The sequence below is a fragment of the Alligator mississippiensis genome, chromosome 1 (assembly GCF_030867095.1).
Source record: "Alligator mississippiensis isolate rAllMis1 chromosome 1, rAllMis1, whole genome shotgun sequence".
Lineage (NCBI taxonomy): Eukaryota > Metazoa > Chordata > Crocodylia > Alligatoridae > Alligator > Alligator mississippiensis.
The window spans coordinates 437684511-437698526 of NC_081824.1; the positions used below are offsets into that span (position 1 = coordinate 437684511).

A 14016-nucleotide genomic window follows, 5' to 3' on the forward strand; every position below is an offset into this window, starting at 1 on the left:
TTTAGATTTTAATTCAAATAAATGTTTTTAAGGTTTCTTGGGTGTAGGTTGTAGCTGTGTTGGTCTAAGGACTATTTGAGTTGGTCTAATAAAAGATATCAGATTTACCCAAAGAATCTTGTCTGTTTAAGGTTTTTTTTAAATATGTAGAATAATAGAAAAGTAGAATTGGAAGCCTACTCAGAAGGTCATCTAGTCTAGTCTGATGCTCAAGACAGAATCATCCCTATTTAAACCACCCTAGACAAACGTGTAACCAGCACATAAACATTTCCAAGAATGGAGATACCTCAGTCTCTCTGAGTAGCCTGTTTTAATGCGTATCAAAATGACTTCCAGTTAGGTAAGAATTCAATGTTGAGCGTACTTGGCTTTTACAGGGTAAGTTCTATAAACCTTAAGTTTATGGAAGATTTCACTTTGGTCAGATAATTCTGGTTTTCCAGTGCCTGTAAAGGGTCTTTAGTTGTTCTTCAGAGGGTGAAGGTACAGGGGGTGAGGCAAAGTATGGGGGAGGGAGCCATGGAGTGGGGAAGTGACCCGTGAGGGGGAGCAAATGGCATGGGGGTAAGGTACAGGAGGGAAGGGTCTGGGGTCAGGCTGCCACTTGCCTCCCCACCACTTGCCCCCCAACTGTTGCTTTCCCTGCCACAGGAATGGGCAGAGGGAAGACAAATTTAAGATGGCCCTCCAATAATTAGATGATTTGCTTGGAAAATTATAAGAAATTTATAATTTTTCATGTATTGAATCTGATTTTGGGGGGATCATCTTCAATTCAAATTTATCTAGGATTTAGGTAGCTATGGAATTTGACCAAGCTTTGGTTGAACATCTGGGCTCTTTTCATTTATTGCTTCACAATAATGCTTTAACATGCTTATCACAAAATAAGAAATACACATAACATTTGAATTATATGATTCAATAAAAATCAGGAAACCCAAGCAAACAAAGAATTATGGAAGCAACATAATAGCATAAAGCAGGGAGGACTCATTTCTTGGCAGATGCTTGAAAACAATGTTCATATTGTTCTCTGTTGTAAGAAGGTTTGGTAATTCTTCAGCTCAATGGAAATGTCACATGTTTCAAATAGTTGTTCTAGCTTCACGTGATGTCTTTTGTATTTTTGCACTAACACTGAAGAAGCCTTAAAACTCGTAGGTGAGCAGCTAAGAGTTCCTCTGGTATGAGGAAATCCTGAGTGTTGTAAGGTTGAGTCTACTGGTGTTACATCTTCCCTGTCAATCACCCATAATGTGCTGGGAGTATAACCTAGAATATTCAACAGTGCCCCTAGCATAATAGCTTCTGGAGGAACTTTCTCTTGAAGGTGTTGCACTTTTTAACAACCAGTAGTTCTCCTTTGTCACACACAAACTATCCTTCTAGAGCCAGCCAAGTTTTCTCCTCATCTTTCATATTTTTTTGTGTTTGCCCTTTGATCGCTTTTTTCCCACTCCCGTTTTCTGTCAGTTGTAAGCTGTAATTAAAGAGAACAGTGCTGGACTTGCTTTCATGTGGCCTGTGACCCTTGTGTGCGCAGTCTTTTGGCTTTGTTGCTTTACTGCCCAAATAGAAATTTATTTCCAGCTTTTGTTTCAGGCAGGCAGAATCCAGATTCAGTTTTTCTTATGGAAAAAGTAAACTCTTTGCTCCTTTTGTTGTTTGCAAAATGCAATGGAAAATGAGTGCATGGGAGATAGGGAATCAGATAATATTTTTTCCCCTGGAAAAATTTGTTTCCTTTGTGCCCTTTTCTGGTCATGACAAAAGCAGTGAAACCAAGTTTTGACATGGAAAAACAATTTTTCCTAAAATAAATAAATAAATAATAATAATAATAATTTTCAAGTCCTAAGAATCTTCTTCCTTTTTAATTAATGTAGGTCTGTAGAACTGTAATAAAATGCAGCAAGAACAGAGTTAAAATTTTTAGAGCTCATTGTTTTGCAGATGTGTATGTGGGGCGGGGGGGGGAGGGTGCTGAGAAGTGGGGAAGAGTACATGGGGGAATATGTGGAAAAAGTCAAATGTGTAACTATAGTAAATGAAGTAAGGTTTTAAAGAGTTTTGAATTCCTTAATTTAGCTCCAACCATTTAGCAATAGAGGTGCTTTCTTAACATACTGTTCAGGAGCTGTTGGACTACGTAGAGTAAAAATATGATTAGTATTCAAGGGAACCTAAAAGGAAAGTAAAGACCAGTACTTTTATGACCTAGTTTCACCTGGAATAGCTGCTTACCTAGCCTATAAAATAAGGGCCCGGAACACCCAGAAGCACACCCAGGTATTTTGGAGAGGATGCTGTGTTGCTGTGTTCAGGAAACTTCATTTCAATTACCTGGCTGCCATTTGGGTCAAGAATTACAATTATTGTGATTAACAGGTTGCTGGATCTGAACATGTCAGACAAAAATCATTCTAAAGAACATTTAGTCTTCAAGGAAAAGAGGAAACAAATTAAGCAGTCGTGCACTGTAGAGTCAGCTCACGTAAACAGATCAGTGGTCCGTGGTGACAGCTTTATAAGCTTGTTGAATCTTTATGGTTTCCCCCTGAATTCTAGTCATGTGGATGTTAAAGAATCCATGCTCAAAGTGTTTGGTAGGTTTGCTTAATGGTTTTTGTAATAAGAGGTAGTGTCCTTTTAATTCATCCTGTTTTGGTCTGTTTAGAACCAAGGCTTTCTTTTACAGGACCAATGATATAGTGGGGAGAAACATTAGACAGCATTTGGATACTAGCAAAGAAGGGCATTTATGCCCAACATTCGTCTAACACCTCTCCCAACTAGGAGAGAGAAAAGATAACACCAAAACAAACACACAAACAAAAACCCTTGCTTCTCGCACATTTTCTGACCCCAAACCTGCTGCATCTGTTTACATTTTCATCTGAATAAAGACTTTTTATTTTTAGTGAGGTTACTAAGTTGTAATATGAGAAAGCATGTTGATCAGTCTAGACTAGTACCATTTATTCAATAGCTCCAAGATAATAGAAATCATAGAAAATGAGGGTTGGAAGGGACCTCAGGAGGTCATCTAGTCCAACTGCCTGCTCAATACAGGATCATCCCCAACTAGATCATCCCAAAGCTTTGTCTAGCCAGTTCTTGAAAAGCTCCAAGGTTGAAGATTACACAACCTCTCTGGGTAACTACAAAATACTTCCCATTACCACGGATCTATTATTAAAGCTACAGTAGTCAATATTTCAATATATAGTACTTGCTGGATTTCTTTGGTTCTTGAAATATATGAAGAACATGCAAAATTCCGCTGTGCTTCTGAAGAAAAGGGTGAAACTGCAGGTGGTCATGGTCATAGCTAGAAACAACCTGAATTTAGTATAGAAGGATTGCAGATTAGCATGATGCCATGTCACAGCATCATTTTTTTAAAATAGAGATTCAGAGACTGACCAAGGGAGTTGCTCTATCTATTATATTTGATCATCAACCCAATAAATCACCTGTTTGATTAGTTAGCACAACTTTTATTTTCCTTTTTAAAAAACCTTACCTCTCCCTTTCTTTTTTCATCTACACATTTATAACTTGTTTTGTATTATTTTTACATGGCTAGTACTGGATAACTGGCATTTTTTCAGTTTTAAAGGTTTGTGGGGGGAGTGGCTTCTAACTTCAAAACTGTTTTGATAAATTATGTATATTTTAATATAGAGGCCTTAGATTCTGAGATATTAGCACTTTTTATATTAATAGTACTTCCCAGTTTAAAAAAATAAAAGGAAACAATAAACAGGTTTGTGAGAAACATTGTAATATTGAACTAAATCTTTACAATCAAGGCTAGCTAATTATACTTTTAAAACAAGAATTCATATATGATACAAAAGGCACATTGGAAAATAGGAAGAAATAGACTGGTTCCATGAATAACAGAAGATTAATGCATCATTTTAAGAAATAAATTATATATGAATGGCAAAATCGTAGACTTTTGGTTTAAATCACATGTGTACCTGCAAACAGATGTATACAGAGTTTTTGTTTACAGGAGAAAAAAGGTTTATATGCGGGTAAGTTAATTCTTAAGGTGATGCAAAATATTTTTACTTAATGTTGTAAATATATTGTCAACTAAATAGAATTGGTTATATAAAAGAGGTAGTACATACTGCCATCAGAACTAGTATGTGGTTAATTCATGTAAATTATTGGAATTTGCACTGTAAGTTATTTGAAAAAACATTGAGGCATTCATTTAAGTTTCTATGGAAACTCCACTAAAACCTGTTAAAGTTCCTGTGGGATATTACCGATTTTCAGACTTTCAGCCATCACTCTGCAGGAAATCCTGTGCTTTGACAGCTTCCCCTTTATATACTGGGCATTTAACTAATTTTTACAGTTTATGGCTTAATGACTTAAAAGCTTTTCATTTTTTTTAAATGAATCAGATTATGTGTATGTAAATAGGTGCATGTTTGTGTGTGTGTGTGTGTAGTAAGAAACTATCTTTTATCATCTATTTTATTCAGGGGTTTGCTACCCCAATTTCACTTAGCAAGGGGTGGGAACAAACATATAAAACAGTACTGTAGAGTATCTGATGTATGCTAACTCTTACATCTTCTTTCTAAGCTGTTGTAATTTATTCATTTGTTCACACCCAAAGTAAAGAATATGAGAATGTTCTAAATTCTTCCATCCATTTGTACATATATTTTTCTTGTCTTTCTGCAGCTTAGTGAAAAAACTGATAGAGAGTACTACACTCTGGATGACATGTTTGTTTCCAAAGCAGCTAAGGGAGAGCGTAGTGGGGAAGAGGAGGCAAGACAAAGAAGAAAAGCAATCTATGAACATCAGCAGCTTGCTGCATGTATGGAGAAGTGCCCATATTGCTTTGACAGCACAGAACTTCCTAAGCATCTTATTGTTGCAATTGGTAGCAAGGTAAGAAAAAAGAAATTTCCCATGAAAAAGAGAAAAATAAAGGAAGACAAGTTAGTGCTAAAATTCCTGAGATTAAAAAGAAAATTGCTTTTTTGGCATGATTTATTGACTTGCATATTATTTCCCTGGCCCTTTCAGTTAAATAGGAGAAAACTTCCTCTAAGGGAAGATGAAAAGATATGAATCTGTTCCTGAATGATTAAATTAATCTTCAGTACTAGAAATGTGTAGATGACCTTGGAGACTCTGGAGCAACATCAAGGACAGAGGACTGATGATGACATAGGTGAACACACAGATTACAGAGGGTAGATGAATGGGCAGAAAACCAAATTGGGTTCAGTTTGACTATGTAAGAATTAAAAAGATGGTCCTGAATAGAAAGCAGTTAGAACTTGTTAAGCAGCATCATGTAGTCTCACAAGATGAAACATGGCTGAGTGGAGAGCATTCAGAAAAATGAAAAGTTCTCATGAATGATAAGAGCTACCTGTATTTAAAAAAAAAAAAAAAAAAAAAAGATTTGGAGCTAATTTGATGAGAGAGATTATGAGGAGAAACTTTTGCCCAAGTGGAGATTCACATTAAAGGAGGATTGGTGGCATTATCACTAGATCTCATTCCTTGGCACTTTTGCTGAGGATGAGAGCAACTTAATTTGCAATAGCAGTTCTAGAGGGGCTTCATAGGCAGAGGTTGCCAGTGAGCTCAATCTAGATGTCTTTTTCGTGTACTACAGCATTGTAACTAATAGTGCACTGATAGAGATGTTGGGGGCTGATACTGAGAGTTGATATTTAAGGAGGCATATCAGTCAATACTGGTCCGATTTCCGATACAGCTGCCTCCAGTTGGTAAGTCTGGTGTGGTGGAAGGGGAGGTAAGTGGCATGTGGGGGGCAGATCAATCCCCCCCCTGCAGTGAGGGAGGGGGGCAGGGGCAGGCACTGCCCAGGCAGGGTGGGGGGGTCCAGAGCTGTGGTTCATGGTGGGGGGAGTCCACTTCTGCTGCTGCTTGCAGCCCAGAAGGGCATGGGGTCGGGGGCAGGCTGCAGCTGGGGCTGCACAGGGAGGGCTCTTCTCGGTGGGTGCTGGGCTCAGAACGGGTGCCAGTGGTGCTGGGAGGATGCTGCATCTGTCCCAAATTTCACTGCTGCTCTGTTCCCAGTGCTGCTGCCACCAACCACCCAGCGCAGCCCCAGCTCAATGTCCTGCTTCCACCTATGCGCTGGGAAGAGCCGGGGCTGTGCCGGGTGGCTGGTGGCAGTGGCGCTGAGAGCAGAGTGGCAGCAAAATTTGGGGTGGATGCAGCATCTTCCTAGCACTGCTGGCGCCTGCTCCGAGCCCAGTCCCCGCTGAGAAGAGCCCCATGCAGCCCCAGCTGCAGCTTGCCCCGCCCCACCCCGCCCTGCACAGATCCAGGGGGCACAGTGCCCCCCCTCCCATGTCCTACCGGGCTGCAAGCAGCAGCAAGCTCCAGGGGCCCCCTCCATGAGCCGTGGCTCTTGGCCCCCCGCCCCCCAGCCCACGTAGGTAGTGCCTGCCCCTGCCCCCTGTGGCTCTCACCTTGGGGGGCATTGATCTTACTCTACCCCACTCCGCTTCCCTCCCCTTCCACCACACTGGACTTACCAGCTCAAGAGAGCTCTCCACACTGCTGGCTGTGCTCCTTACTGCTTGAGAGCTACACAGAGGCTGTGCGCAGCACGGGCATTTATCGGCCAAATTATCAGCCCCATCCGATACAGGCAGTTTTCTTTATGTCGGTACCAATCTGATATTGGACCAATGTATTGGTACACCTCTAATTTTGTGGAATCATTTTGTGGCTGGTTTCTTGTTTTGTTGCGCTATTATTGTCTGAATATATGGCTGGGTTACCATTTAAAACATAATTAACAGGTTAATCCCATTTTAAGTGTAATGTGTGCCAGGGGACTCTGATAATATATTGCTTCCTCCAGAAGTGAAGTAAGTACCTGTTTTTGTTCAAGTTTGAGACCATGGTAACAGGACATGAGAAGATGACCAGAGCTATGTCTCTAAATCCCATTTTCTCTCTGCATGTATATAGTCAAATCTCTTTCACAGCAATTTTAAAACTTGGTGTAAACATAATTTGCTCATAATTACTTATCCTTTAGTTTTTTCAGTGAAATGGCTACCTATAATGTACACTAACCCTAAATGCTTTTCAGAAAATTACAGTCAGATAATTTTTCAGCTACAAGGCATAGACTGAATCAAGTTAGCATGAAATTGAAGCAGTGATGAAATACAGCTTTGTTTAACATTACCAGTATGTGGTATAACATATTGGTGGGTATATTTGGTTAGAAGTGACATTGTATTTATGAAAAGAAAGGCTTTGGACTGTACAATAAAAGATGTTTCCATAGTGTGTTTTGTTAGGATATAATCATAATATAAAATAAAATCACTTGTAACATACTGACGATAGAGAAATGCAAGTTTCTCCTTAGTTTAGGCTGAAGGTAACTTTTATTATTGGTTCTGTTTTGATCACCATGCTGATTTAACTTCATTGAAACAAAAGTGATCTGCCTGCAATTTCACAGGGGCTGTCTTATGCTGAAATTAGAATATTTTGGAGAATGTAATTGACAACTTTTATTGTATAGTGTTTCCATTGTTTTTATCTTTTACCTGATAAATGTTTACAACCTTAATGTCAGATTACCGGGCTTTTTTGCCTGAAAATCTGTTTCTCTGACAGGGTAGAAAATACATACAGACTTTCAATGGATTTTTAAAATCTGAAATACTAGGTTTGTTCTCAAACTGAAATGTTAGGGAATGGGGGATTGCGTTACTGCAGATATGCTCAGATCCTCTGCATGCTGGGTACATGTGTAGGAGGTAGAGTAGATTATCACAGTGTTTGTCTATTAAATGTAAAAAAGGTTTCAATGGAGGTCAAATTTAATCAAGATTATTTGTATTCAGACTGTTCAGTTGTTGATAATGTATAGAGACCGTTTCTTTTTCTTTGGGGTTGAGTCCCCAAATTTGTATACATCCCACATCCACTCAATGTAAAATTTTAAGTTGAGCCTCAACTCAGTTTATAAACAAAGTACTTTACAGAGGCAGCTGCATGTATGCTTTGAACATGTTGGCCGGGCTGAGTTCATCTGATCAGTGGAACCAGCAAGGGGCAGTCCCTGGCTTTGGCACATAGCTGCCTCCATCCCTGGAAAGGCATGCCATGCAGACTGCACTGCAACATTTAAAGCCACTCAGAGATGTGGGTTTTCCGGAAAATGTTGAGAATTTCCGGCAAATTTTCCAATGCCCTAAGTTTGATCTGATTTAGCATGTTTGTTTACTATATATAAATCAAATAAAACTAAAAAAGTACCCCCATGTTAATTTTATGTCCCAATAGCCAAAAGTATTTGAACTGAAATGTTTGATTGGGAAAAAATTAAATACAGCATTCTTAATGTGGTTTAAATGTTATATTCTTTAACAAATTCAAAGCTTTATGTGGAAAGAAATTATTTTTATTGGAATACTTGTAAAAATGTAAAAACAATACACAATAGCATATACTTCTTCCCTTACATTGTTTAAATTTAAGGGGAAAAAAAAAAGAAGGCACTGAAAACTGTTGACACACTAATTTTAGCACACCCGAAGAACTGTGCATGATATGCCATGTTGTCCACTCATCTACTTCAACAGAATTTAACTCTCATTGCGGCACCTCCAGTTTCACTGTCTCTATCTGTAGAATCACTTGCACTGATTATTAGTTCCATTTCTGAATCAGATCGAGGCAAATCTGATTCAGAACTACTTGAACCACATTCTCTTTCACTGAAGGCAGAAATGTGGGGCAGAATATTTTCTGCAGAAAAATGAAGCACTGGAAAATTTTCCACCCCATGTATCTGAAGCCATTCCATGCAGCATGATGCTGGGTTACATGGCACAACTTTAAACTTGCCAGCATGGGGGCTCAGGATCCTGGGCTTGCTGTGTGCTGGGATATTTAAAGCCTTGTGGGGAAAGGCTTGTGACAGTGTAGGACACAGCTGCCCTCTGTCCCTTGTACTATAAAGTCCAGCATCAGGGAACATGTTCCCCAATGCATGCATGACTTTCAATATGGGGAGCCCAGGTTTGGGAAATTGGCCTCTAATCTAGAACTTCCTGCATGCTGGAGGACTTGCAGTAGGATCTGAGGAGTTGTATCCCAAATCCCAAAAATCATGTGTTCTGCAGTGCGTGTTTGACTAGGCAGGATGCTTGCTATTTTGGGGATTAGGGCTGTAATTTCTTAGATCCCCTTGTATGATATAAATTAATGTCTGTCAGGAGTCAAAGATGCTGAATTACAATTTTTGTCAGTCCAAGTGACTTGTAGATTTTATATAGACACTGTAAGAAAGCTGCCTCTATCAACATTTTATAAAATAAGTTAATATTAAGATATTTGTATTTTGCTTTAAAATATTTCAGAAGATTAAAGCTTCTTTTATTAAATTGTTAATAAAATCCTATTTTCCATAGCTTGATCTTGAAAGGATTTTTGACTCTGAAAAGAAATGAGTACTTTTGTGATTGTGTAGGAACGTTTGTCTCTCTCCAGGTATACTTATCTCTGCCGAGTTGTCAGTCGCTTACTGAAGGCCACTGCCTGATAGCCCCTTTGCATCACCACACTGCAGCCACTCTTCTAGATGAGGACATCTGGGAAGAAATTCAGGTTAGCAAAGCCCTGCTTTTTTACATCTGTGAAGTTATCTTGAGTTTTAGTCACATTATAGTAATTTAGTTCAGCTATTAGTGTGCTTATTGTAAATAACTGTGTTTTTTTAATCCACAAATCTTTAGAGCTTTGTTGCTGGCTGTGTTTCATCTGACTTTGGCTATGGGACAAATTTCTCACTTCAGGGACTCCATGTAAGGTGTTCTGTCCTCACTAACTACAGGAGTATTCATTCTCTAGTTGTCCTTAAGACAGTGTGAGAGAGTTTTTAGAAGTGCCTAAGTGACTTAAGTAATTAAGTTCCATTGAAAGTCTGGGGAACTTAGGCACTCTGAAAATTATACATAAGGTTTTACCAAGTATGTGCCTTAATTCTGACCCTTTTGTCTTTCCTTTTCATCTCATATTTTGGATGTTTTTACTGTATGCTTCTTTGGGCTTCTTTATCATTGACTGAACTCATATATATGAGGTTGTTCTTAATTTCTTAAGGACGCACATAGACACACTGTGTATATAATTATAGGTCATACAGTGCATATATACCTATTTTTAAATTGTACTCTCAGATTTTGTGTTACTAGTTTTTTAATGAGAATATAATGTATTAATGTTGTATTAATACTAGCTAATTGCTCATCAAGAATGACGGGGGCAGGGTGGGGAGGAAGTGGGTAGGGATGGAGCCCCGTGCTACCCACCCTATCTGGGCCCCTCCCCCCTTCTCTCCTGATGCTTGGGGTCTGGGCGTGTTCCCCCACTCCCTGCTGCAGCAGCAGGGAGAGGGGAGAAGTGAGCCTGGGCCCAATGAGGGGAAGGACTGGACTTCAGGGTGGGGAGAAGCCAGGCCGCTTCAGGGAGGGGAGTAGCAGGCCTGTGCCAACCCAGTGGTGGTGGGTGGATGGGACGAGTGGGCTTGGGGCCGATGCAGGGGTGGGGGAGGAGTAGGCCTGGGCCCAAGGGAGGGAGGAGGCTCGTTCCTCCCCTCCCCCAGCTGCTGCTGCGTCAGGCTGGCCCTGTCGTCTTCTTCCCCCCCACCCCCCACTGCCGCAGCGGGCCAGCTTCTCCCCCTGCTCGGGCTCACTCCCTCCCACATCGGCCCCAGGCCCACTCCTTCCCTGCCCCTACCGCCGCTGCCATGGCATGCCCGCTCCTCACCCCCCCGCGTTGGGCCCCCTCCTCTCCCCACCGCCTCTGTGTCAGCCCTGCAGGCAGCAGCGACGGAAGGGGAGAGGGGTGGGCCAAGGCCAGCACCAGTGGCCTCACCTCCCCCCATGGCATCCCGACCCTGCTCCACCCCGCGCTGCCACTGCTGTCACTTCCAAGGGGGTGAGAGGGGGCAAGGCCAGCTCCAGTGGCCTTGCCTGCCCCCCCACATTGTTGCGACCTGCAGGGAGCAAGGCCCCCCACTCCACCCCGTGTCCCTGCCATCATGGTGGTGCTCTGCCACCTGTCCGAACCCTTCTTCGCACTCTGATTGGCTGTTTGTCTGATTGGCTGAGAGCCAATCAGACAAACAGCCATTTGTCCATTGGCTGAGAGCCAATCAGAACACAACTAAAGTGTTATGGACAGACAGACAAAGAGTTTTATAACATTAGAATCCTGTTATGTTATTTTTTCTGATTCTAGTGTCTATTGCTGTTTTCTAAGGCTAGAGTAGACATTGATTTTTTTAAAAATGCCTGTATAATTCAGAAAAAAGATGGATTAAGAAATGAATGAATTTTTGGTTTACATAAGGGGAGCCAGAATGTCATCTTTTATAGGCTCTGCATGGTTTATAGGGCTCTGGATGGGTTAGAGAGGAACATTTTGGAAATTTTTTAACCAATAAAAGCAAATTACTAATCTTTTTTAATGGACATGTTTGTTAGATTTTTTGAGGAGTTTTTCAACTATCAATTTGACTTTACCAAAACTACAATTCATTTCAGTAGTTCAAAGGGGAAACATTAGTTTTGTTGCTATTTTTAAGTTTATGAATAAAATAATTTAGTGAATATTAAATCCCTGCAGTTCAGGCATATTTTGAACAGTTACCATCTGATTAATAACTTCATAAAGAAACTTGTAAGAGCTTAGAAAGTCCAGTGGTTCACCATTTTTCATATTCTAACAAAAGGATTTCAGAATCAATCTATTTATCATTTCCCTATGATTTTGCTTGTAGCCCTATTTCCTGATATCCTCTTTCTTCAAAATGTTATCCAGCTCTTCAGTTACATTTTTATGTTCCTGAGGGTTGAAAAACTGCCTGGAGAAGATTTAAGGGCCTCTGTCTAGGATTTGTGGGAAAGATCAAGACTTCAGAAGGCAATATGCTGAAGTAGTCATATCTTCTCTCTTACCTTAATAGCCTGAAGTGCCAAAAAAGGAAAATATCAAATATCCTGGCTGTGCTTGCTAGAAATAATTTCTTGATGGCTGTATTTCTTGCTTTTTGTAATCAAAGTTCTTTGTCCACAATGGGTAGCGGCAGTTGTTTAAAACCAAGGATCAAGGCAAACATGATTTAATGTGGAAGGAGACTTGATGAAATAACCTATGAACTATTTCATTATATCTGCTATGAAATAGGCATAGAGAACTGCTCAGGAACCTCAAAATGAAACCTGTCTCATATGGTATTTGCTGTAACTTGGGGAGAGTAATTGATTTATAAGAAAGAAAGCCAGCTGTTACCAAATTTGCCCATTACTTTGGGGTGTGCTCATTTATTAGGGATAGTTTCTAGGGTCTTAGTGATTCTGTCAATGTGCTGCTTGTGTTACTATACGGAGCTGTATTTCTCCCTTCTGCAAGCCCTCACCCCCAGTGGAGCTATCTTGCAGGACTCAATCTCAATGGGACTGGGTTTCTCCAGTCACCAAATCAGTCATACACACAAACACACACAAATTAACGTGACACGCCTGATCTGGCCGGGCTGATCAGCATGGACAGGCTGACACCCTCATATGCCAAGAATCAGTTCATAAGAGCAACAGTAAAATGCAGTCAGACACAAGCACACAGGTAAACAGAATCCCTCTGAATCCGGCTGGGTGTCCAGCTGACACCCTCATGGGCCAGCATTCAGTTCATAAGGGCACGTCTGAATCAAACTGGGCCAATCAGCCTGTACAAGCTGATCCCCTTATGTGTCTCAAACTCGGCACGTCCCAATCTTTGGCCTCTTGATGAGCAGACCCCACAATAATCTAGGCTTCACAGGGATCTTTAGCATAGGTAAAAGAAGCGTTGCTGCAGAGCACAGGAGGAAAAAGAAGCAGAGAAGGAAAAATATACCCAATTACTACCAGTTTGCCTATAAAAGTTATTTATTACTAAGCATATGAAATATATAATAGTACTAGTAGTAATAGACATGCAAAAGAAAAGCAAACACAAACAATGACAATACTACCCTGGTTTCACTAAGTATTTGGGGAAACTTAGCTCAAGCTTAACTGATACAGTTCAGGTTCAGAAGTTTATGCCTAGAAAGAAGAGAGAACGCTGGGAATCTCACCGAGTCCACGGTACCCAGGCTGCAAAGCTGACAGGCACAGTCCGTAGCACAATCCTTGAAGAGAGAGACGATCTGTTCTTCCAGCGTCCCAAGAACGACAGGGGATGGTGTCAGCACAGGAGTTTTCTTCTTCTTCTTTCTTTCTCCCTCTTTCCTCCTGCTTCTTCTTTTTCTTTCTTCTCTTTCTTTCTTTTTTAAGCACACACACTTACAGATTTTTATACCCTCAGTTCAGCTGCTTTGAAGCACCCTCAGTAGTGTAAATCATTGTCTTTTCTATTGACAAGGGGTTATCTGGTTTGGACCATCTCAGGAAACTGATTGATAATCAGGAAACATTTAAGATTAGGGAGTAACCCAAATACTTGGGAGCCAGCTTGAGATTCCTATGGATGGCAGATATCCTGATGGGATATCTCATGGTTTCTTCAGGAACAATAGATAGCTTGCAGCATCAGGATTTTGGATTTTTACTTGTGCACAAGCCTCAGCTTAGCATGACTTTTCCAGATTTTACTATAGTCTTTTAACAGACTTAAAGCAATTATTGGGGTGCTCATAACCTTTTGTGGAGAGGACTCCCACCAGTCATCTCGGGAAAGATACGACAACACCTGGGATTAGGGCTCCAGCAGGCTGGATGCTGTGATGAACCCTTAACCATTGTTCAAATGTTGCCCATACCCCCTCGGACTCGGTCTCTTGCCTCAGCATTCCCTAACCCGGCAACCGAGTTTTAGTCAATCAAGTTTAAATAGGCCTCCCATAGTGGGACCGGGGAATGTACGGCCCGAGATGCCTATTAAACTTAGAGCTGTGTGTGTGTGTCTGGG

General features: G+C 40.8%; 1 protein-coding gene across 1 annotated transcript in view; it reads left to right on the forward strand.

The window, feature by feature from the left end:
• The window catches only part of CWF19L2 (CWF19 like cell cycle control factor 2), a 173413-nt gene that overhangs the window by 123868 nt on the left and 35529 nt on the right, over window positions 1–14016 (forward strand). Inside the window, exons 13-14 of the mRNA XM_014600714.3 lie at window positions 4720–4932; window positions 9550–9666. Coding sequence (XP_014456200.1) covers window positions 4720–4932; window positions 9550–9666 — 330 coding nt within the window. The remainder of the gene's footprint in view (window positions 1–4719; window positions 4933–9549; window positions 9667–14016) is intronic.